The 22,666-nt window shown below is 45.3% G+C and overlaps 1 protein-coding gene across 1 annotated transcript in view; it reads right to left on the bottom strand.

Annotated features, from left to right (window-relative positions):
• The window catches only part of LOC119393183 (surfeit locus protein 1), a 37,864-nt gene that overhangs the window by 5,247 nt on the left and 9,951 nt on the right, over positions 1 to 22,666 (bottom strand). The window contains exons 4-7 of the mRNA XM_037660025.2: positions 20,073 to 20,282; positions 17,643 to 17,715; positions 8,087 to 8,134; positions 1,108 to 1,222 (exon numbers count right to left, since the gene is read on the bottom strand). Coding sequence (XP_037515953.1) covers positions 1,108 to 1,222; positions 8,087 to 8,134; positions 17,643 to 17,715; positions 20,073 to 20,282 — 446 coding nt within the window. The remainder of the gene's footprint in view (positions 1 to 1,107; positions 1,223 to 8,086; positions 8,135 to 17,642; positions 17,716 to 20,072; positions 20,283 to 22,666) is intronic.

The following is a 22,666-nucleotide window of genomic DNA, read 5'->3' as shown; positions in this document are numbered from 1 at the left end:
AGACTGTCCATATAATTGCTATCGCAATAAAATGCATCTACAGAATAATTTCATCGATAATCAACGTAGTCCAAACATTCAGAAAAACTGAGACAATATTCCTGTAACACACAAGCTTTCAAAAATTAATTCTTTCGGCACACTGCCACTGACATGAATGCACTGTCTGCAGATGCACAAAATTGCACAACCATTAATTTGTTCTTGTCTATGCTAGGACAAGAATAAACCACTTTGTTTTTCCCACTTACTATTTCATTTTTCAAAACATATTGATACTGGTCAACAGAGTGATGCTGATTCTGAAACATCGAGTGTTTGTTCCATGGTTATGTTTTAACACACGGTGGCCGCACTGAGTGCCTCACGAAAAAAATGCTCGAGTCCAGTCACATCTGTGTAGCTCATGAACATCATTATTAAGAAATTTTTTTTAAATATGGGCCAAAGACAGTCATGAGCGGACCGGGCCTCTAGCGAGAGGTCCGTGGGCCACATGTTTGAGACCCCTGCTCTATACAGATGGTTGTTTTGTTTGCAGGTGCACATAAGGCTCAATCTGGGGGCTGTAACCTGTCTTGCTTGCACAGCATATGTGCCGCATTGACAGAGCACACGTAACAATAGCACTGTGTTAATGGGAGTGTGCAAGCAAACGATGTTGCGAAATTGGCAGTCTGCACAGCCGAGCCACTTCAGCCGGCATACAAAAGCACACCAGGCTTGTAGCACCCCCTCCTGGAGCTGTGGTGAACCACAGATTGGCTCACTGATGACCAGAAACAGTAATCTTGCTTCAAAAAGGCTTTCACCCTTGCGAATAACCCAGTGCAACACCTTGCTTCCACAGACGGTGCTGCATGTACGAATAGTCACGCGCTCTCAGTGTCGCATTTAAATCAATGAGTACTGTACAAGATGGCACATTTAGGCTGCTACATCAAGTTTCACAGTACAGTTCTTTTTTCAAATTATATTTACTTCGTACTAGTTCCCAAAGTTGCAAAGTTTAACATATCCAAAAACGTCACAGCATACGCTCACATTTAACCTGCTGAACCTTTTGAGTAGAGCTGAAATGATTAGTCCTTAAAGTGAAGCTCTCACCAAAGTCTGCATCAAGAAGGACAGGTGCAGCTCCACAGGCCCGAGCCATCTGTTCCACATCTTTGTAATGCCAGGTGTGGTCTGTGCTTTGGTTCTTGGGGCCAAGAGGTGGCCTCTATAGTAGAAAAAGTCAAAAAGAAAAAGCAGCATTCCGATGCTCAGACATTCTTTGTAATAAATGCATGGAAATTTCAAGTAAGTGAATAGGAGTAAAAAAACTGTTTTTGTATTCAAGCCCACACTGTCCACAATAACTTTGCATGACTTAGTGAACAACATTGCTCAGTACCAGCAGACCTTTAGCGATACTCAGCTCTCAAAAAGAAATAGCCTAGAGCACATTTATCTACAAGCATGCACTCTTTACTTGGCACTGCCAACAGAAACATCATTGGAGTTAATAAAAGTTGCATATTCAGCTTGTTGATGTTGCGCACCTAACACAAGAGCGCACAAAACACGCACACACAAGGGTGCGCAGTGTGGGTATCCTGTGTCCTTTTTGCATTGCGTGAAAACAAAAATTATATGGTTTTATGCGCCAAAACCACAATATGATTAAGCGGCATGCTGTAGTGGAAGGCACCATATTAATTTTGACCACCTGGGGTTCTTTAACATGCACCTAAATCCAGTGGTTGTCCAACTGTGCCATTTGCGACATTTTGCTACAATTCTACTTCTGTGCGCCTTACTGCGCCCAATGCAGTGTATCTTGCGGCAACTTCACATTTTGCTGCTTAAACGGCAATCGAGTGTTTCTAGCCCAAGGTATTCCTGGTTTAGCACCAAATTCACACAGCATTTCCATGCTGTCGCAGAACCCATTCCCGCTACTTCCACCGATGCGCTTTTCCTCGTTATAATTGGCCTAACCAAAATATATGTGTGTGATCTCCGTTATTGATGGTTCCGCATGTTGTCTGGCAGCTTATGGCTCTTGGTGAGCAACTGGCGATAATACGTGAACAAGTGTTCTTTTTTTTGCCGAGCCACAATGTTTATTGTAATGCAGCGCACGCCGGCCATGTGGCTATACCGTTTCAGGAACCGCATGCTGTAAACGGAATTACACTGTAAAGGGTGTCTTCATGCATAATAATAATAATTTCTGGGTTTTAGCGAGCCAGAACCACGAAGCAGCTTAAAGGGGCCCTGCAACACTTTTCCAAGTAGCCATGGAATGGCTTCACTAAAGGAACTTATTGCCTCACGAATCGAACACCGGAAAAAATTTTTAGCATCCGACCAGTACAAGCAGAGGTACAAAAATTTGTCGCATGCTGTAATTGCTTTCTCTCTTCTCTCGCCCCGACGGAAGCACTGGAAGCTAAGCAGGGGGAGATGGCACGGGGGAAGAAGGTACGTCATGCACGCCTCCTGACCTTGAGCACAATTTCCTTTTTTTTCTATGAATGCATGGCGTACTTTCAGTGTGACTGCGTGCGCGCGCGCACAGGCGAGTGGCGGCCTCTCGCGGCGGCCGCAGTAACTACTGAGAGCGCCATGTTCAAATCAGCCAATGGCGTGGAACCTGCCTGTGACGCCGTAAGCATCATTTTTTTGTCGAGAGAAGAGGAAACGCTTTTTAGCTGACTTTGCGAATTTATTGTAAATCCCAGGCCGTGTGCTGCGCTGTAACGTTTGGTTCGCGTGTTCTCGGGAGCCTCGACTACCGATCAGCAGCGTTTTCTGACCATGCTGAGAAAGTGTTGCAGGGCCCCTTTAACGCAAATGAAAATTGGGACGTGCAATAGTTTTATATGTTGCGAAATAGAAGTGTTTCATGTCAATTGCACTCCCTAAGGTTCTTTGCCATACTAATCGTAACGCACAGCCTAATTGCACGAGCACATGTTGGACACTAAGTGTTGCCGCTGCTGCTCGCACATGTCAACGCGTTTGTTGCGCGTCTTCATTGCAAAACCAACATAATGCGGTGGCAAACTAGTGTGCATAGACAATGACACTACGGACAGCGACTCGCTGCGAGTCACAAATAATGCGTGATGGTGCTCACGTGTTCATTATAAAATGCTAGACCAGTCGCTCTCAGCATGCAAAACTTCCGAACTGATTCCCACCCATTCACTTGTTACAAACTATACTTGCGAGCATGCTCAGTACAGCCACCATGTGTTCCCAATGGTGCAATGATGAGTGGAGCGCTGCTGCTGCGGCTGACACGCGAGTTGCTCACTGCTCACAGAATACGTAAGTGCTAATGCCACTTCCAGTGGCTTCGTTAAATCCCAAGTGCAATGCATAATTATGTCTCTGAAGTAATAAACTGTGCAAAATTAATGGGAAATAAACTGTATGTAGTCGACTTAGTTCTCAGCACTCGCAGAATTGTAATACTCCTTTCACTGAACTCAATTCAATTTGTGAACCCCCTGCCAGTGTCGGATCCAATGGGCGATAATGGGAAACAGTATGCAGCATGCACTCCTTGTCACTGTTGGTCACCACAATGCACATCTTGTATGAGGCGGTGAAGCCTGCATGTGACATTATTTTGTGTAAACAGCCTGACTGCAGGAGTGGTGCCAGGATTTTTTTTACTGGGGGAGTTGAAAGGGGGGTATGCGAAAATTTTTTGGGGGTTAATAGCCACCACTAATTCCCCCCCCTCCCTTGCGCCGCCCCTGCCTGATTGCTGGTTGCTGTCTGACTGTTTAACGTTCTTGTTTACATTTGAGCAGCATTTCCTGATTGCACATTAGTATAAGAATATGCACTAAAATGTTGCAGACTTGCTGTTTTACTACTCCAAGTGATCCCACACACCATTCTGTCCGCTCCAAGCCTGCTCTGAAAGACATATTTTTCAGCTCTAAACCTGCTCCAAAACAGCTTTCTTCCTGCTCCTAAAATGGCTCCAAACTCTAAACTGGCTGGACCGCCACTGTAAATCTAATGTTATGGCTGTTCTTGCATTTCGCCCCCATCGAATTGTGGCTGCCATTGCCAAGAAATGAACTATTCTGTGTTAAGTGCACTGCACTCTGATGCTGCAGCATCTTTGAAGGTTTAAGCAAACCAAAAAGACTGTTCAAAAAGTTTCAAAGGAACTCAGGCTATGGACTGATCTCCTGCTGAATAGATATACAACAGAGTGCTGATAAATGAAGATGTGTGAATGTCTTGAGTACAGTAAACCCTCATTAATTCGAACTTGGTTATTTCGAAATTCCACATAATTCGAAAGATTTCTGCGGCCCCATATTTTGCAATGTAAATGTGAGTGGATAATTTGAAGCGGCGGGCAGTACCAGCCTGGTTAATTCGAAAACTTTGGGTGCCATGTGCCAATTCCCGATCCCGATTTAGCCGCAAATCTGCAGAAACGATGGCCCTTAGGAGCCACAAGGCAATGCAATGTAGCGATATTAATGAGTGACAAGTGAAGCATCCCGGCCTCGCTGCTGCCAGCGCAAGAAGAAGAAAAAAAAAGTGGTCCCGTGGTCAGCTGAAAGGTGCAGAAGAGTGGTAAGTTGGCCGAGTTGGTAATGATCCATTATGTAACTGTGCAAAAAACGGACGGTAACGGACGGTTTTTTGCGCAGTTACATAAAGAAAGGTACGCCTGCGGAAAAGGTGTGCTTCACTGCAACACAGTGGTGACACGCGGGCAGCATGACGCATGCTTCTTTCAACGTCAGCGCGTCATGATTTACCCTTCTTTCTGGGAAAATAGAGAAATTAATAAAGGACGGTCTGACGGAATGCGCGGTTGTTCCGGCAATTTGCGCACTTGCACTGCTGGCAGAGTTTTCGAAGTAGGAGTCTGCAACGCCTACTTCGAAAACTCAGTTCGAAAACTTCAGTGATAATCTTTTCCACCTAGGACACATCGCGAATTCCGTCACACTGCCTATTATTAAATCCTTTATTTTACCAGAAATAATGGGCAAATGGTCGCAACATGACGCGCTGACGCTGCGAGAAGCAGGCGACATGCTGCCCGCGTTTCACCACTGTGTTGCAGTGAAGCACGTCTTCTTTTCCGCAGGCGCACATTTCAGTTGACCACGAGACCATTTTTTTCCCCTTTTTTTTCCTTGCGCAGGCAGCAGCGAGGCTCGGCGTTTCCCTGGTTTAGCGGCAGAATTGGGACAGGGTATTGCTGGAAAACATAACCTTGGAGCCGCAAACTAGCAGGCGCAGAAAACGACCACCTCTGATTACTTTCAAAGTTCCTTGCATCGCGCTTTTGATATGTTTGGTTAATTCGAGAACCCGCTTAATTAGAAGATATTTCACAGTCCCAGTTACTCTGAATTAACGAGGTTTTACTGTATTATGTTTGAATGAAATACTACTAACCAGTCAAGCAAATGAACTTAATTTAATCCTGGTGATATGACAATACATATTTGAAGGTAAAACTGGTAAGCGCAAATAAACAAGACAGGGACACAGGAAGAATGCACATGGACAGGCGCTACTTTCAACTGAGTTGAAAGTAGCGCCTGTCCATGTGCATTTTTCCTGTGTCCCTGTCTTGTTTATTTGCGCTTACCAGTTTTACCTTCAAGTATGAACCAACTCGCCCAGTTACAAGTTTTATTGACAATACATATCTTTGTTACTTAATGCAAATGCAATTAAAAAAGGGAAAAATTTGCCTCTCACAAACCAGGAATCAAGTAGAAAGCAAGTAACTTTTCAGTTCTTGTGCAAGTGCCAAACTGAGAGTTGCACCACTGGCTAAGAAGATCTATCAAAGATCAATCGTAAATAACAGCAACTTGTGAGAAGTGAGGCACACAGTGCACCACATTTCTGTGCCGTGATGCGAGTGCTATGTCCTGTCACGTAACCCACAATAGAGGAACCATGCCAGGGATAGTTTCTGCTGCATTTATTATATCACTAGCAGTGTCAAAACATCATGCTGTGGCTGCATCTGGCCACAATCGTAATGGTGACAGTAAAGAGCTTGAGTGCTTGTGTCAAGGAAAGCATCCCCAACTAACATCTCTAGGTAAGTAATTTGGTGTGTTATACAGTCGACAAGTGAGAATATTGGTAATTTTCATCTGAAAATTCTAGGCTTGTGCAAGTATAAATTTTTCCATTCAAAGCAAAATCAAAGTGAAAAACAAATAGTATTGAATCATATTAAAGTGAATTGTCTGACTAGTGAAACTTCAATAAAATGTTGATGCAAGTACCTTATGTTGACAAACTTTTGAAGAGTTGGTTCTTTACTTGTTAAAAAGAAAACAGCTTAATTTATGGGGTCAGTTTATTTTGAAAGTCTTGTTATGTTATTAAGTAACTGTATGCCACTATTTTCGTGGGTTATGCATGTGGATTTTTTCCCAGTCTATCGTAATTAGAAGTGCGGGTAATACACACTAAGATACGGTAGGTGTTAAAAGTTATCATGGTTTCCGTGTATAACCTGCTCTAACTAAAAAAAAAAAAACACCCAGATTCTCATATGCATTCATCTAAAGACAAAAGTGAAAGCCGTGCACTGTGGCTACTTTACCGTCCACTTTATATTGACATACTACAACATTCACCAATTAACTCATTACTCACTTAATTTGATTCCATTACCATCATATAATTAAGTTTCACTGATTAACTTCCTTGTAATTAACTGAGTAGAATTTGCTTTGTTTACCATCATATATATGCACAGTAACACTTTCACTCATTTTTGTGTGGCTAGAAGGGCCGGAGTAAGGGCTAGTTGGTTGTGCATAGTCGATACTTGTGGCACGCTGTCTGAACACAAAGAAAGATGCACAAAATAACACACGCAGTACACAACACTAGCGTGAACTAACAACTCACAAACTAACAACCGAGTTGTTAGTTCGCGCTCGTGTTGTGTACTATGTGTGTTTTTTTTGTGCGTCTTTCTTCGTGCTCAGACAGTGCGTCACAAGTATCAACCTTGTATGGCTTTCGCTCCCCTGGATGTCAGCAGAGTCCTTCAATGATTGAAGGACTCTGATGTCAGTAGGTCACGTCAGAGTCCTGGTCACATGAACGCAGCTTTTTTAATATTTTTTAGTCATGCCAGTGCCGCAAAGACGAAGTGACCCGCAGTTCGAGCACTTGGAGCCATGAGGTGCACGTTTTTTTGTGTGTGTGTGTGTGTGTGCATCTCTGTGCGTGTGCGTGCGTGTGTGCATGAGTGTAATAATGTAAGGTGTGACTTCCTCTTCAGACGTGACTTCGCGGCAGAGCGCATTGTGCCTGAAAGGGTGGTTTCATGGCTGCACGTGTATTAATGTAGTGAAACTACCTTTTCAGGCAAGGTATAAGCGGTAAATGTTTTGAATACTTTCGAATACTAAAATTCGAGCCGAAGCAAATATCGAACATCATAATATTCAATCAAATATTTTGAAACATAGAATATTCGCCCAAGCCTAGGCAATTCACATCATTGTTAGTACCTAAATGTTGTCAATAAAACTTATGGATCCATTGTTGGGTAGCGCACAAATGGACGAAACAGGATTGCCGAAGCATACCACATGGGCAAGTGTGATAGCAATTGTATTAGTCAGCCGTCGGTGTCATTATCAGAAGAAGAGATTCTGTTCATTGATTGCTTGTAAGCATGTGTGTGGTTTGCGTTTCCTGTACATATTTGAATTTTTTTCAAATAAATCTTTCAGTTGTTAGACCAGCGCTTGTCCCGTCTTCTTCCTTTGTGTTTGATCCATTTGTGTGCTACGCAACAATGGATCCTTAGTTTTATTGACAACTCGCCTGTCCTTCAGTCCGACTAAAACTTATGGACATGTCCTCAAAACTGGTAACTGAGGAAAATTACTAGAGTTGCCTCGGCTACGCTTCTGCCTACCATTGGTATTCAAAAGGGTTTTATAGGCTTTTGCGGTACATAATTTTTCCCCTACATTCCTGGAAGACATCTGCAAACAAAGATGCTCATGAAGTCTATTATCTTTCATTTGAGGCTGACCATATGCTGTTATGTCCTTACCTTTTCTGGACTGCGCACTATGCCGACCAGGTTCACCTCACCCTCTATCTGAAAGAAAGAAGTGAGACAGAACACAAGGATCAACATGGTTTTCTACAGGAGCTGCTGTATACGAAAGAGTGACGCACTAAATTCAGTAGCAGTGGCACAAAGAATGAAAACTTGAAAGTGTTCTGTCCATTTTAGAAAAGTGGCAGCCAAGCTGGTTGGACAAAGCGCTATTTACAGTGCAAAGAAGGAATATACTAATAAACAATCCAAGATGGAGCACCAAGCATCAACTAATGTTCGCTGCTTCATTCTGTAGAATGTATGTAATGAACTATACTCAGAGAAGCAAAGAATGACATCTGAAAGTATGTCAATGATGCACTGAGAATTTTATAGCAACATAGCACAGGCATAAAAAACAAACTTAAGCCCCTTTGATGCCAGTGAGAGCGGAAGCCACATTGTTGCGCATCTCACCAATTTCGCCTTCCAAGTGCCTCGTGTCATGCTGTTGTGAATTCTGCACCAGCCACATTCGCATAATCAAATCTCAGATTATTGTATTTAGAAAAAAAGAAAGAGGTAAAGAATGGAAAGAGAACAGAGCGCTTAGGGGTTGAAGATTTCAAGCTACTGATAGTATGCGTTTAATAGTTCAGGTACGGTGAGCGTCTTAGAGGCGAGACAGCGACGGGACAGCAGTCAGTTCCCCGAAACGGAGCCGGCACGAGCACCAACCACAACAACCGTCTTCTTCATCGTTCTCTATGGTAACCGTATTTATCACTACAATCACTTCCCGGCAGAAAAGGAGCCATCCTGGCGACCTATGGCACAGGTAATACTGGTGGGTCGTAGTGAGGTTTCAATCGATCGACATGAACAGTTTCGCGCCCGCGGCGGCGTTGATCCGTAGGTGGCTGAAGAGGCTCAATAACGTAGTTGACCGGTGAAGTCTGGCGTACGACCCGGTAAGGACCGTCATACTTAGGGACGAGCTTTGCGGAAAGGCCGGGGGCAGATGAGGGCACGCGAAGCCACACAATTGTTCCAGGTGAATATGACGAAGCAGATAAGTTTCGGTCATGAGAGTGTTTCTGGCGGGCCTGGTCGTGCGTGGTAAGCGAGCGTGCGAGCTGCCGACATTCTTCGGCATAAGTGGCGGCTTCGGCTAGAGTCGTCGTTTCTGAGGGGTCCGGTCGGTACAGAAGAATAGTATCCAAGAATGAGGAAGGTTCCCGACCATAAAGCAGGAAGAACGGAGAAAACCCCGTAGTAGACTGAATGGCGCTGTTGTAAGCATACGTGACAAACGGCAGTATGCGGTCCCAATTCGTGTGGTCATCGGAAACATACATGGAGAGCATGTCGCCGAGTGTGCGATTGAAGCGCTCGGTCATCCCGTTGGTTTGCGGGTGATATGCGGTAGTAGTTCGATGGACAACGTTGCATTCGCGGAGGAGGGCTTCTACGGCTTCGGATAAGAAGGAACGTCCGCGGTCACTGAGTAGCTCGCGAGGTGCACCATGCCGAAGAACGAGCTTTCGAAGGATGAACAAGCCGACCTCACGCGCTGTGGCCTCTGGAAGCGCGGAAGTTTCAGCGTAGCGCGTGAGGTGGTCCACAGCGACGATCACCCAGCGGTTGCCATCTGGTGTGTACGGTAGGGGACCGTACAAATCGATCCCTATGCGGTCGAACGGCCGAGAGGGACAGGGCAGTGGCTGGAGTGGACCTGTGGTCGTGTGCACAGAGCTCTTCCGTCGTTGGCACTTGGAGCATGAACGGACGTACTGCCGAACAAAGCGGTACATTCCGCGCCAGTAGTATCGAATCCGGAGGCGTGCATATGTCTTCACCACGCCAGCATGGGCGCATTGCGGATCCGCGTGAAAGGAGGCACAAACGTCGGAACGTAGATGGCGAGGAATTACCAGCAACCATTTGCGGCCATCAGACAGATAGTTTCGGCGGTACAGGAGGCCATCACGGATTTTAAAGTGGCGAGCAGTGCGTCGAAGCGAGCGGTTGGTTGTATGTGGAGACGCCTGAGACAGATACTCTAGGAGAGAGGCTATCCATGGATCCTGGCGTTGCTCAGATGACATGTCGGCATGTTCAAGAGATGAACAATCGCTGCTCGAAATAGACGCAACACCATACTCATGGGGAAGTGGCGAACGAGAAAGAGCGTCGGCATCCGAATGCTTACGGCCTGACCGATAGATGACACGGATGTCATAATCTTGAAGACGGAGCGCCCAACGAGCTAGGCGACCAGATGGGTCTTTTAATGACGATAACCAGCACAAAGCGTGGTGATCAGTCACGACGTCGAATGGGCGGCCATATACGTAAGGTCGAAATTTCGTGATTGCCCAAACGATGGCAAGGCATTCTTTTTCCGTGACTGAGTAGTTCTTTTCTGCTTTAGTGAGAGTGCGACTGGCGTAGGAAACGACATACTCGTCGAAGCCAGATTTACGCTGGGCAAGAACAGCGCCGAGGCCTACTCCACTAGCGTCCGTGTGGATTTCGGTTGGAGCATCCGGGTCAAAGTGGCGTAGGATAGGTGGGGATGTCAGAAGATGGCGTAAAGAGGCGAATGCTTTGTCGGAAGCGGAAGACCACGCCGAAATGTCTTGGTTGTCGGCAAGTAGCTGTGTGAGTGGGGCGATTATCGTCGCGAAATCGCGCACAAATCTGCGAAAGTACGAACAAAGGCCTATGAAGCTACGGAGTTCTTTTAGTGTAGACGGCCTGGGAAAGTCAGCGACAGCGCGAAGCTTGGCAGGATCGGGACGGACACCATCCTTGCTGACAACGTGCCCTAAGATGGTAAGCTGGCGTGCGGCGAAATCGCACTTCTTCAAGTTCAGCTGCAGTCCCGCGTCCGCAAGGCAAGTGAGGACGCTTGCGAGGCGAGTGAGGTGGGAGTCGAAGTCCTTCGAGAAAACGACGATGTCATCCAGATAGCACAGGCACGTGTTCCATTTTAGGCCTCTTAGGATGTTGTCCATCAGACGTTCGAAGGTGGCAGGCGCATTACAGAGGCCAAACGGCATCACGTTGAACTCGTACAGTCCGTCAGGAGTTACAAATGCAGTCTTGGGGCGGTCGGCTTCATTCATAGGAACCTGCCAGTAGCCCGATCGAAGGTCTAAAGAAGAAAAGAACTCTGCTCCTTGCAGGCAATCGAGAGCGTCGTCAATTCTGGGCAGCGGGTAAACATCTTTTCGCGTGATCTTATTAAGACGTCTATAATCAACGCAGAATCTGATGCTGCCGTCCTTTTTTTTCACCAGCACAACCGGGGAGGCCCAAGGGCTGTGTGAAGGTTGGATTACGCCACGTTGAAGCATGTCGCTCACCTGCTCGTCGATGACCCGGCGTTCAGCGTGAGAGACTCGATACGGATGCTGGCGCAAAGGTGCGTGGGTGCCGGTGTCAATGCGGTGAACGATGGCAGACGTGCGGCCCAAAGAACGTTGGTTATGGTCGAATGACGTCTTGAAGCGATCAAGTAGCGCCAAGAGTTGCGTACGCTGAGCAGGGGGGAGTCCGGAATCAATCGATGGAAGGAATGGCTCGAGAGATGAAGTGGTAGTGGTATCAGAGGTAATGCTGTTGACGTGAGGAGTTGTCGAGCCATCAGGCAGGTGACTGGAGTAAACAGAGACTATTTCCTCAAGGTGACCTATTAGTTCGCCGTGGAACAAGGTGGCTGGGGAAGAAAACGGGTTCGTGATATAGATGGCGCCGCAAGAGTTTTCTATAGTGACAACTGCGAATGGGAGAAGGAAGCTCTTGCGAGAGCCAAATGCTTCGGAGGGTGTAAACAGGGCAGTGACAGAGGGCGCGCCGTCGCAAGAGAGTGGCACAAGAACAGAGGACAGAGGAGGAATGTGAGTGTCCGCAGCGACGATGACTCGAGAAGATAATGCCTGGTCAGAGGGCCCGTCATACATCGGCGTTTGACACAGCGGCAGTTCACACATCGTTGACAACTCTAGTTCGGCACGCGCACAGTCAACGACGGCATGATGAGCGGAAAGGAAGTCCCAGCCCAAGATGATGTCATGCGAACATGGTGAAAATACGACAAATTCAACTGCATACAAAACGTTCTGTATGACTAGCCGAGCTGTGCACGCCATAGAAGGCTGGATGTGGTGCGAAGTTGCCGTACGGAGAGAGACGTCGGAAAGCGGAATAGTAATCTTCTTTAACTTGCGGCACAGTTCACCACTCAGCACAGACACAGCAGCACCAGTATCAACGAGCGCTTGCACAGCTACACCATCAATATACACAGTTATTTCGTTGGCGGGTAGAAATCGAGGCCTTGAAGTTTTCGATATGAGCGCAGCTCTTGCCTCGGGAACTGCGACGGTTAGTTTTCCGCTGGGACGGGTGGCGGGCGACGAACCATAGGCGAAATGGAACGGCGCCGTGGTGAGGGTGACCGATGCCTGTCGAAGCCGCGACGACTTGACGATGACGTGTCCGACGTGGGGTGGAAGGAACTCGACTGAGGTGGCTCTGTACGATAGTAGCCGTACCCTTCTTCGCCAGCACCTTGGCGGAAATCACGACGACGACAGAAACGGGCGACATGGCCAGGGAGACGGCAGGAGTAGCAGATCGGCCTGTTGTCGGGTGTGCGCCAAGGATTGGAGGACGGTGGTGCGGGACGGCGAAAAGGGGGCGGGTCCGGGCGTACAGGCGGACTTGTTGCGTAGAAGGCATTAGCCTGTCGAGCAGGGTCCGTGACGAGTGGTAGCGACAGCGATGGTCGTCTGGCGACCTCAGCGTAAGTCAGAGGTGCGGAGGTAGGCGAAGGATGGTAGGTGGAAGGGAGAGCGTCAGAGACTTGCTCCTCTATCGCTTGTCTGAGCGTCGGGGTCAGCGTATGCGCACTGGCCGGAACGTAAGGCACAAGAGACAGTTGTCGCACCACTTCTTCGCGGACGAACTGCTGTATCTGTTGCATTAACGTGGTCTGGTCGGTAGAAACAGCGCCAACGGTTAATGCAGACGTTGCGGCCGTGTCGAAGCTCGGCTGTCGCGTAGAAATGCGCTGTCTCCGCAGCTCGTCGTAGCTCTGACAGTACTGAGCCACCTCTGCGACAGTTTGGGGGTTTTTGGCAACAAGCATGTGGAAGGCGTCGTCTTCAATACCTTTCATAATGTGCCGGATTTTGTCACTATCAGACATGTCTGGATTGACACGACGGCAGAGGTCCACAACATCCTCGATATAAGACGTGAAGGTCTCACCAGAACGCTGCGCGCGGCCGCGCAAGCGCTGTTCGGCGCGGAGCTTGCGAACAGCGGGTCGGCCGAATACTTCCGCGAAGCGTGTCTTAAAGGACGACCAGTTAGGAATGTCAGCTTGGTGATTGTTAAACCACAGCTGTGCCACACCCGCGAGATAGAAGTGAAGGTAGCCAAGTTTATCGGCTTCATCCCACTTATTGTGCGCGCTTACTATTTCATATGAAGATAGCCAGTCTTCGGCGTCTTGCTCGTCGGAGGCGTTGAAAATCACCGGATCCCGCTGTCTTGGCATGCCGGAACAGGTAAGAGATGGGGTTGGGGTAGCAGCTTGCTGGGCCATGTCGTCAGGAATCGACGAGGCGGGAGGTAGAGTCCGAGAACGAAGTTCCAGGGTGAACTACCCAGCACCTCCACCAATTGATAGTATGCGTTTAATAGTTCAGGTACGGTGAGCGTCTTAGAGGCGAGACAGCGACGGGACAGCAGTCAGTTCCCCGAAACGGAGCCGGCACGAGCACCAACCACAACAACCGTCTTCTTCATCGTTCTCTATGGTAACCGTATTTATCACTACACTACTAATAACTGCACAGAAGTGAACAATGGGAGATCAAGTGGAGGCATTTCACTTGATTCCGAACCACTCACAGCCATTAAGCTCATTGTCTACATTGTTCAGGAAGACATACAAGAAAGGTATCAAAGTATGTCGCATGGCTTCTGGTAATAAGTAATCAGTGATGAGTGTGAAAGATGAAATGCCATCCTGAGCATTCATTTGTTGAGCAAGGCATTCCATGGCCTCAGCGCTGAACTACAAGCACAACAAAAGTCATCATTGGGCTGTTAAGGCTCTTCATTTTTATGAAGTTTAACATTTTATGAAATTCATTAACCATCAGTTCAAGCTTGATGCTTGAACTGAAGGTTAATGCCGACCATACATGTGCACGTGACAGTTGCTGTTGAGGGTAGGTTGACCAAGTGCGCTGTAAGGACGATCTAACTGGCATTAAAATCAGCACAGCTGACTTGAGATAAGGCATTTTTTTTATAACCTTATACAAACCACAGCACCATTGGCATAGCAAGGGGGGTGGGGGGTTGGAAGGGGCTCGATCCCCCTCCAACCTCGAAATTGTTTAATTTTGCATGTGTATATATACACGCACACACAAACGGAAGCATGAACGTACGTAAAGCATAGTTAAACCCCGTCCCCCCGAAAAAATTTCTGGCTACACCCCTGCACAGCACAAGAGCAGAGACATGCCACCGACAACTGTGCAATATAATCCAGCTCTTACATCCACAAACTGCATTGACTTAAATATATGTTTATTCTCAAACACATCAATGCATTAAAAAACAAGTTGCACCACAGATTTCTTGTGTCAAATATATCAAATTTCGCATAAAACACACGCACTCAGGAGTATGCCAGTTTCTTTGCTCACAACTTTGAGGATGTATCACTGCAGTAACAAAGGTGTTGCAATTGACATGATTACTCAGAGATTTATGTCACTGATACTATGGTAACTATATCACGAACTGCACACTGCACAGACAAAAGCAGCGTCATCATCGACAACATGCTCTAATTCGCAGACATGTTTATTTATTTATTTATTTATTTATTTATTTATTTACAAGTACCTTACAGGCTCCACGGGGAAAATTGAGTAAGAGGAGCATCACAAAAATTTGGCAGATCCCACGTACCCTGGGAATTGATGTTATGCGAAGCATGCGCGGGATTGTGACCGTGGCATAATTTTTCATGTTGAGCGAAACGTTACGGAATGACGCTAGAGAAATGTGGAAGTGGTATAAACACACTCATATGTTGAAGAGTCGCATATGTTTTATATAACCAGTTGTTTACAGCTGCGTAACGATGCCAACAGCAACATGGGTGTTACCATCACCAGACGCGGTAAGCTGATATGTAGTGCTTATTTTCTTCAATACTAGATAGCGCGAATTCGAACAGCACAAAGAAGAAACACAAATGCACAGGACAGGCGTTACTCGCAACTAAGCTTCATTCAGCAAAGTTCGCCTGGATATACACACAGCCGGGTGGCATACGCAGGCACACTGTACGTACGGTACAGTCACAGTTGCAGTTGTTACAGTTGCGTTACAGTTGTTATGCTTATACTTATCTGTTATGATGGGAACGCACGCACATTTCATGAACCCGTGTGTATGTGTAGAAGGGGTTCTTGACAGTTCTTGAATAAGGTCATTATCACCGTGATCAGTGAGCACCAGCAGCTGGACCGAACTTGTTAATCGGATCCGTTCGTGATCGCGGCTACCAGAGGTCTAAGTGTAGTGAAGTGTGAGGTATAGCACTGCTGGTGGAAATCCTGGATGCCTCTTACGATGAAATTATTTATGAGGCCTCCTGTCCTGCACGTGGCAGCCAGGTCTTTTGATGCCCTGTCCACATCCAAGTCTTCTTTCACGTAGTATAAGAACCAGGCCTTGTTGGGTCTTGATAAGTCAATGTTGAAGCCACCGGTAATGATGAGAGGCCTGGTTCTCTCGGCAGGTTTATTGTAGGAAGCATTGACCCCGGTTCTTGCGTAATCGACGTGGTCCACGTTGCAGACCACGTGAACGAATGCGTGGTAGTTGAGTGTCTTCAAGGGTTGTTCTCTCTTCAGCTTCCTCACTTTCCTTGTGTCCGCCACGGTGGTGTAGCGGTTATGGTGCTCGGCTGCTGACCCCAAGGTCACGGGTTCGATCCCGGCCGCGGCGGTCGCATTGCGATGAATGGAAAATGCTAGATGCCCGTGTACTGTGCGATCTTGGTGCACGCTAAAGAATACCACATGGTCAAAATTAAAGCCCCAACAATTATTATTATTATCACTTTCCTTGCGTGTCAATGTGTGTGTTCGCGTTTACTGTGTTGGTTGAGACTTTTCATCACCTGTGGCACATACCCGCATAACTTGAACTTTGGTATGCAGGTATGTGCCACACGTGACTGAGAGAAAGAGTTTCATGACGTACGCGACAGGTATTTCGCGTTACTCATGTCATGACCAGTGAATCAATCACGTTCAACATACTGATCCCCTGCTATGCCAATTTTGGTATATTAGATGTTATGGAAACGACCAGGAGAGCGCGCAGACCGCAGACGTAGGCGGATTGGACGGACGGACGGACGGACGGACGGACGGACGGATGGATAGATAGAAACGCCCAAAGTGCCTGAGGTTCGCTAAGAAATGCTTCGCATTTAAAAGAAATGCAAAAGAAAGCGATACATGAGTCTGAAAAGTGCAACAGTAACGTACTTGTGAGACGGTGAAACAAATTGAATTACATGGCAAAATAATACTAAGAATAACACTAACTATTAACTAACAGCACAATAATACAAAAACAATACTCAGAAAAAGTGAAAAATAAGTCACGAACTATTAACTAATAGAACAATACTAAGAAAACAATACTCAGAGAGAGCAATGAAAAATAACACTCATTGTTGCAATAAGAGCGGCACGTAAGTCGCGTAAAAAATTTTAAAAAATGTACATCACTTGTGCACTCATAGAAACAAAAAAACAAACTAGAAAGGACTGTAACCAAAGCAAAGAGAAATGTAACCTAGATACCGAGAAACTTCCAGCAGAAAACAAAAGAAATGCGTAGCACAGAGCTTGGCACATTTTTCACACAATGAAAAAAAAAAAAGTTTCCATGACACGTTGAGCAACTGCTCTCCTTTAACCACTTTGGCACCACAAAACTACCTTTCAATGCCTGATATTTTCTTGAAACTGCACTGTTACTGAAATGTAATACATCCTAATCAAACAGCGCATGTGTGGCGGCATCCAGATAACAAGCGCGAGAGGCACGTGGATGTTCCAGAAGCACATTGTCAATGACAAGCGCAACGACAGAGGCAAATGGAATTTATTCATTCTCCCGAGAGAGCGCTGGCTGCTCAAGCTCAGTAGCACCACCTGGCCGACCTAACGTTCCCTATGCTTAGTTGGTTGCATTTTTGTAATGCACATGCGACATTTTTAAACCCTTGGCTTGATTTACCTGAAATAACCAGTGTAGGGAACACACATGCACAAAGACAAAATGTCTCACTGAAATGCAGCACTGTTCTTCTACAAGCTCATAATAATAATAATAATAATAATAATAATAATAATAATAATAATAATAATAATAATAATAATAATAATAATAATAATAATAATAATAATAATAAAAATAAACGTGAGAACGATCCTTTACATACCTGCCCTTGTAGCCGCTTATGGGGTGGTAATGCAGACTTTGGGACCCAGCCACGGTTCACGAGGATTGTAAAGCTTTAAGGCAAAAACAAACAGAGAAGTTAAAACCAATAGGGGCAGAGAGGTGCCTTAATGAGAAGCACTTTAGTGGGAGAAAGCTGGGGAGGTTGGCCTGATGTGCCTCTGGCCTGCTACCCCACAATTGGAGGAATGACAGGGTGGACAGATAAAGGAGGGTTGGCATCACATTTATGGCAATGAGAGAGACACACACAGCCAAAGTACTGTTTTATAATATCTGCGGCTGCATATTTCATGCCATATGCACAGTGGCCAATACTGGTTGGAGCTTTCGAAGCATAACCAAGAGACCACGATGTGCATGATTTACACATCTGTTCTTGCCACAGGCATTGTCTGAACAGTAAAGCAGCTGCTGAAAGGTGTCAATTATTTGCCGTCGCCTGCCTTGATGGTGGAATTTGAGGGCAATGTTGTAATGCAGTGTCGCACTTTGTGTCAATTTTCAGAACAGTGTGCTCCTGGTGGTATGCATGTTCAGAAGCTAAGCGCACTTATTCCATTTCATCCTTCACTATTCAAATGAAGAATTTCTCGTAAACAGTGGATGTGAACGTTTATTTGTAAATGGAAGAATCACACAGTAGTACCACAGACACAAACTCTAGGCCTTGTATATGTTATACAAAACTACAGGAATCAGTTATAACCAGTGCCATTGAATCTTTGATATTTTATTGGGCACATTCTGTTTAGAGAAATGTTAGCAAGCATGATAATAAAACGAAGAGAGAGAGATGAGAGGAGCAGACCGAACGTTATGCTAGCTTTTTTAAAGAAGGTTAATCTATAGCAACACAAAACAATGTCAAAGCTTGCGATAGAACTACATCTGATCAGGGCACTACGAGATCATGCCTCCTGTTCTGTGAGCAAGTACAAAAAAAAAGTGTTAGCTCAGGCTCTTCCTGTTTAAACACATGTAAAATGCAGAGATTCTTTCCTTAGGCAGCTGCTAAAGTACTAATACAACTCAAATTCGTTGTACTTGAAAGAAATGAAAAATATAAGTGACTGGTGGAAATATAGTAAAACCTCATTGATATGTTCTTGTTTCTTACCTTTTCCTTGCACTTACACTAGTTCTGTTTCAGAATAGTTTCAGGCGGTTGTTAATGGACGCTACATTTTTCCAGATCATGCATTCTTTTTCTGTGATCCCCGAAGAAACGTTTACGGTGAGGTTTTACTGTAGATTTTTTTACTTAAGCCTTGGAGCTTTTTGCGAAAAATTGAAAAAATAATGCTAAAGTACTGTAAAGTTTACAACTTTTTAAAACCACAAGAAAAATAAGCTGCAATTCTATTAAATGTACCTGACAGACCATTTAGAGCAGACAAAATCAAAATGCTGACTGACGGTTGACACAAAATCACAACCTTGGGCTCATGAGTCTTGTAAAAGTCTTCTTCCCTACACATCGAGATTTTCTGCACTAGCAATTATACAGAGCAAGACAAAGCTCCATCACATGCACAATGTACTTCAGTAACAAATGACATACAGAGAATGAAGCACATGTTTTACATTCACACAGTTCAATGCACACAGCTGTTACTGGGTTTTTCTTTGGGCCATGGAGCGTGATAAGCAAGAGTTCTGACTCTGCTAACAAGGTGTGGACAACACTAGAGCTTTATGCTGTATTGTATATAGATGAATGTCCCAAGTAACACATTACCTTTTTAGCAGCAGTACACTGCACCATCACTGTAAACTCTTGCAACTGGACTGTTTCGCCTTTTAGGCTTAAAAGTATATATGCATTTTTATCTGCAGATCAGAAGCAAAGAACATGCCACCATAATGTCCCATTTTGCACATGACAGTAGTGTGAAACGTCAATGGCTAGTGAACATGCTCTCGCACATGTGCATGTTATATGTTTTTGTCGTGCTAACTTTTCTCTCTCTACTTGTAAGCTTTTCTCTTCTATTCCCACATGCCCCCCTACTCCATCCCGGCCACAAGACAGTTCAAATGCTCATCTAAATGCAGGACCCAACAATGATATCAATAACAAGCATAATCTAATGGATAAGTTTAGTTTTCATTTGCTTATGACACTCTGTACACTTGATTTTTTTTGGCTGTGACAGCATGACAGCAGGCAAGTCTGCTGCTCACAGCTAGTGACAGAAGTTGAGAGATACAGTTCGAAGGGAATGAGGGTGAAAGTGGGGGAACAAAAAAACACAGCATAATTCACGGTATTCTAAACCTGTTATGTCACCACAGAACCAAGAGGTGCACTGGACGCACTAAGATTTACTGATGAGTTGGAATCTCTGTTTAAGCTGTGACAGATATCGAGCTCAAAGACCGCACCATCATTAGCAGGAGCACTCACTCTCGGCCCTTCGGCTTGAATGGTGTGATGACCAGGTATCCCGTCTGTCCTGGTGCAGAGATGATGCCACCTCTCCTCTTCTGTGGACCTTCCTCGGAGTCTTCCTCTTGCTTGATGCATGACCGTGGGCCCACGTACATCTCCCTCTCGTGGTCAAAGGTGCCTGTAACCCTCACCTGCCGGTACTCCATGTTGTTCAGCTCTCTCAGACTGTAGGGCACAAAGAGACATTACGAGCTTCAAGTTGGCTAGAGGTTCTGTTATGCCTGAAGGCCACTGATTCAAGCATATGCAACCATCTCGAAGATAACAGGGCTCATTCCTAGAGGATGGCTCAATCAGAACAAAAGATTTCACAAGTATATCACTGGTACCATGAAATTTACAGACAAGCATTTGGTTTGTTCCAGGATGACAAATCCGCATATGGAGACTAAATTTTAGCCACACAGACTGATAGCACCATTTATAGCCAAACAAACAACGGTTCTGAAAGAGAGAGAGAGAGAGAGAGAGAGAGTGTGTGTGTGTGTGTGTGTGTGTGTGTGTGTGTGTGTGTGTGTGTGTGTGTGTGTGTGTGTGTGTGCGTGCACGTGTGCGCGCGCGCGCGTGTGTGTGAAGCCAAGTATTCCAATGGAAGTGCCACTAATCACTGGTGGTCTCACTGGACATGTGTGTGACAGTGTGCTGCCATACATAAGCTGCTCTTTGGAACATGCATACACAACTCCCTACTAATGTTGTCCTATAGGAATAGTATATTAATACTCAGACAGAACAACAAAAGAAGATTGCAGACACTACTACTACTTCTTTTTTTTTTTGGAAAAATTATACCTTGGCAGTTTTTGTGCAGATGATGAGACTAACCTGTCAAGTTATTTCTGGTCAAAATATATAGGTGAGTCCAGCTCAACCTTACATATTTTGTTTATTTAGTGAAGAAGGCATCTACTGCTTGTCTGTAGCTTTGGGAAAAGCTCCGAACTCCATTTGACATCATTTAAAGCTAAGTCATGTTGCCATTCAATGCAGAGATTTCCTATGTGAGCCGATTTGGGCCAATTTAAAGAGCACATTCAATCAGTGGCTGGACAGCGGATAAACGTGCTAGAGAAATAATCGAAGCCATGGGGATAATACAGTTAGGTGACAAATGTGTATGCATGCCCTCCCTCTCACTACCTGACAAGAAAATTGATTACCTGGAGTCTAGTGTGCGCACCACATCATGTCTTGTGTATAAGACCATGTTCTTTCTCGAAATAAATGTGTAATGCATTGTGTGTCCTGTATCCCTCTTTGTTCTCATCATCCAGTGCTAGATCTTTCATTAGAAATTAGATACAAATTTTAGCTGTATATCTGGCAGACATGCAAGACATAAAAAAAGAGTAAGAATTTTTTTACAGACTGTCCAACTGTCAACATCCCAGTTTGACAAAAGATGCAGTAAGTCTTACAGGCCATTTCAGACACAAACACACACACACACACACACACACACACACACACACACACACACACACACAAAGAATGCAAAAAAAAAGAAAAAATCCGGAGAGGCTCCTGATTTATTTCCACTGAAGTACTGTAAAATCTCGAGCACGCTGATAGCACCACCCTACGGTGAAAGATAATCGGACAAGATTTGGAGGGGGGGGGGCGCCTTGCTCGGTAGGGGACAAAAGTTCAAGATGGTGGCGGAAGAGCCACTAAGAATAAAGAATGCACACCCGTGCCTCTAATTAAATGCAGTATTGAATGCGCAAACCTTTAGTGTTTTTAATGAACTGGAGAGAATCCTCGTGAAAAATTTCACGTGTTATGACAGGGGGAAAGACGTTCTTGAAATGTTCCAACAATTTGTGACAACTCAGAATGCAAGCCCGAGGCACTACACTGTAAAAGTACTAAGAAATTGTCCTCATATCTAAAGACTCTCTGAACTTGGGTTCCTGGTTACCGCTGCTGCAGGATTCTGTAGCGGAGAACAGGTTGAAAAAAAAAATGGTGGGAGAAAAGGGGGTGGGGGGGGCTTGCTTGGTCCCATTGGCGCATATTTCAAACATCTCAAAAAGGGGAGAGGGCATTTGCTCGGGTAGGGGCGTTTTCTCGGGTAGGGGCGCTTGCTCAGGATTTTACGTTAGTACCTTTCATAGTGCTCCATAGTATAGACCTTTCCACAGACCAGCTCCTTCATTTCATTTTAATACATTTTGCCACAGTGAAAATAGATGACGGTAAAGTTCTATTAATGTAGTGCCACATATTGCTATGACATAACCTTTCTGCCTTTCAATGTCAGTTCCCCTCCATGCATCCTACGTGACTGTTATGTTCCAAGTTTGCTTGTTTATGCTGCCTTACATTTTTGCCATGTGCAAATTCCACATATGACAACCTCCATTGATCCTCACTCTCTACCATTGTAATCCTGGTACCAAATCTTAAAAAAAAAACTGGATATATACTATTTAGATGTGTTACGGGTTGTCTAGCTGGTTGGCCAGGGGCAAGTATTTCACCATCCACCCACACACTTCATGTTACCTGGCTCAGATTTATTCTGCTGCCACTAGCTGCAAAACTCG

This window comes from Rhipicephalus sanguineus, chromosome 1 (assembly GCF_013339695.2).
Source record: "Rhipicephalus sanguineus isolate Rsan-2018 chromosome 1, BIME_Rsan_1.4, whole genome shotgun sequence".
Taxonomy (NCBI): Eukaryota; Metazoa; Arthropoda; class Arachnida; order Ixodida; family Ixodidae; genus Rhipicephalus; species Rhipicephalus sanguineus.
This window is presented reverse-complemented; position numbering and strand designations above follow the sequence as displayed.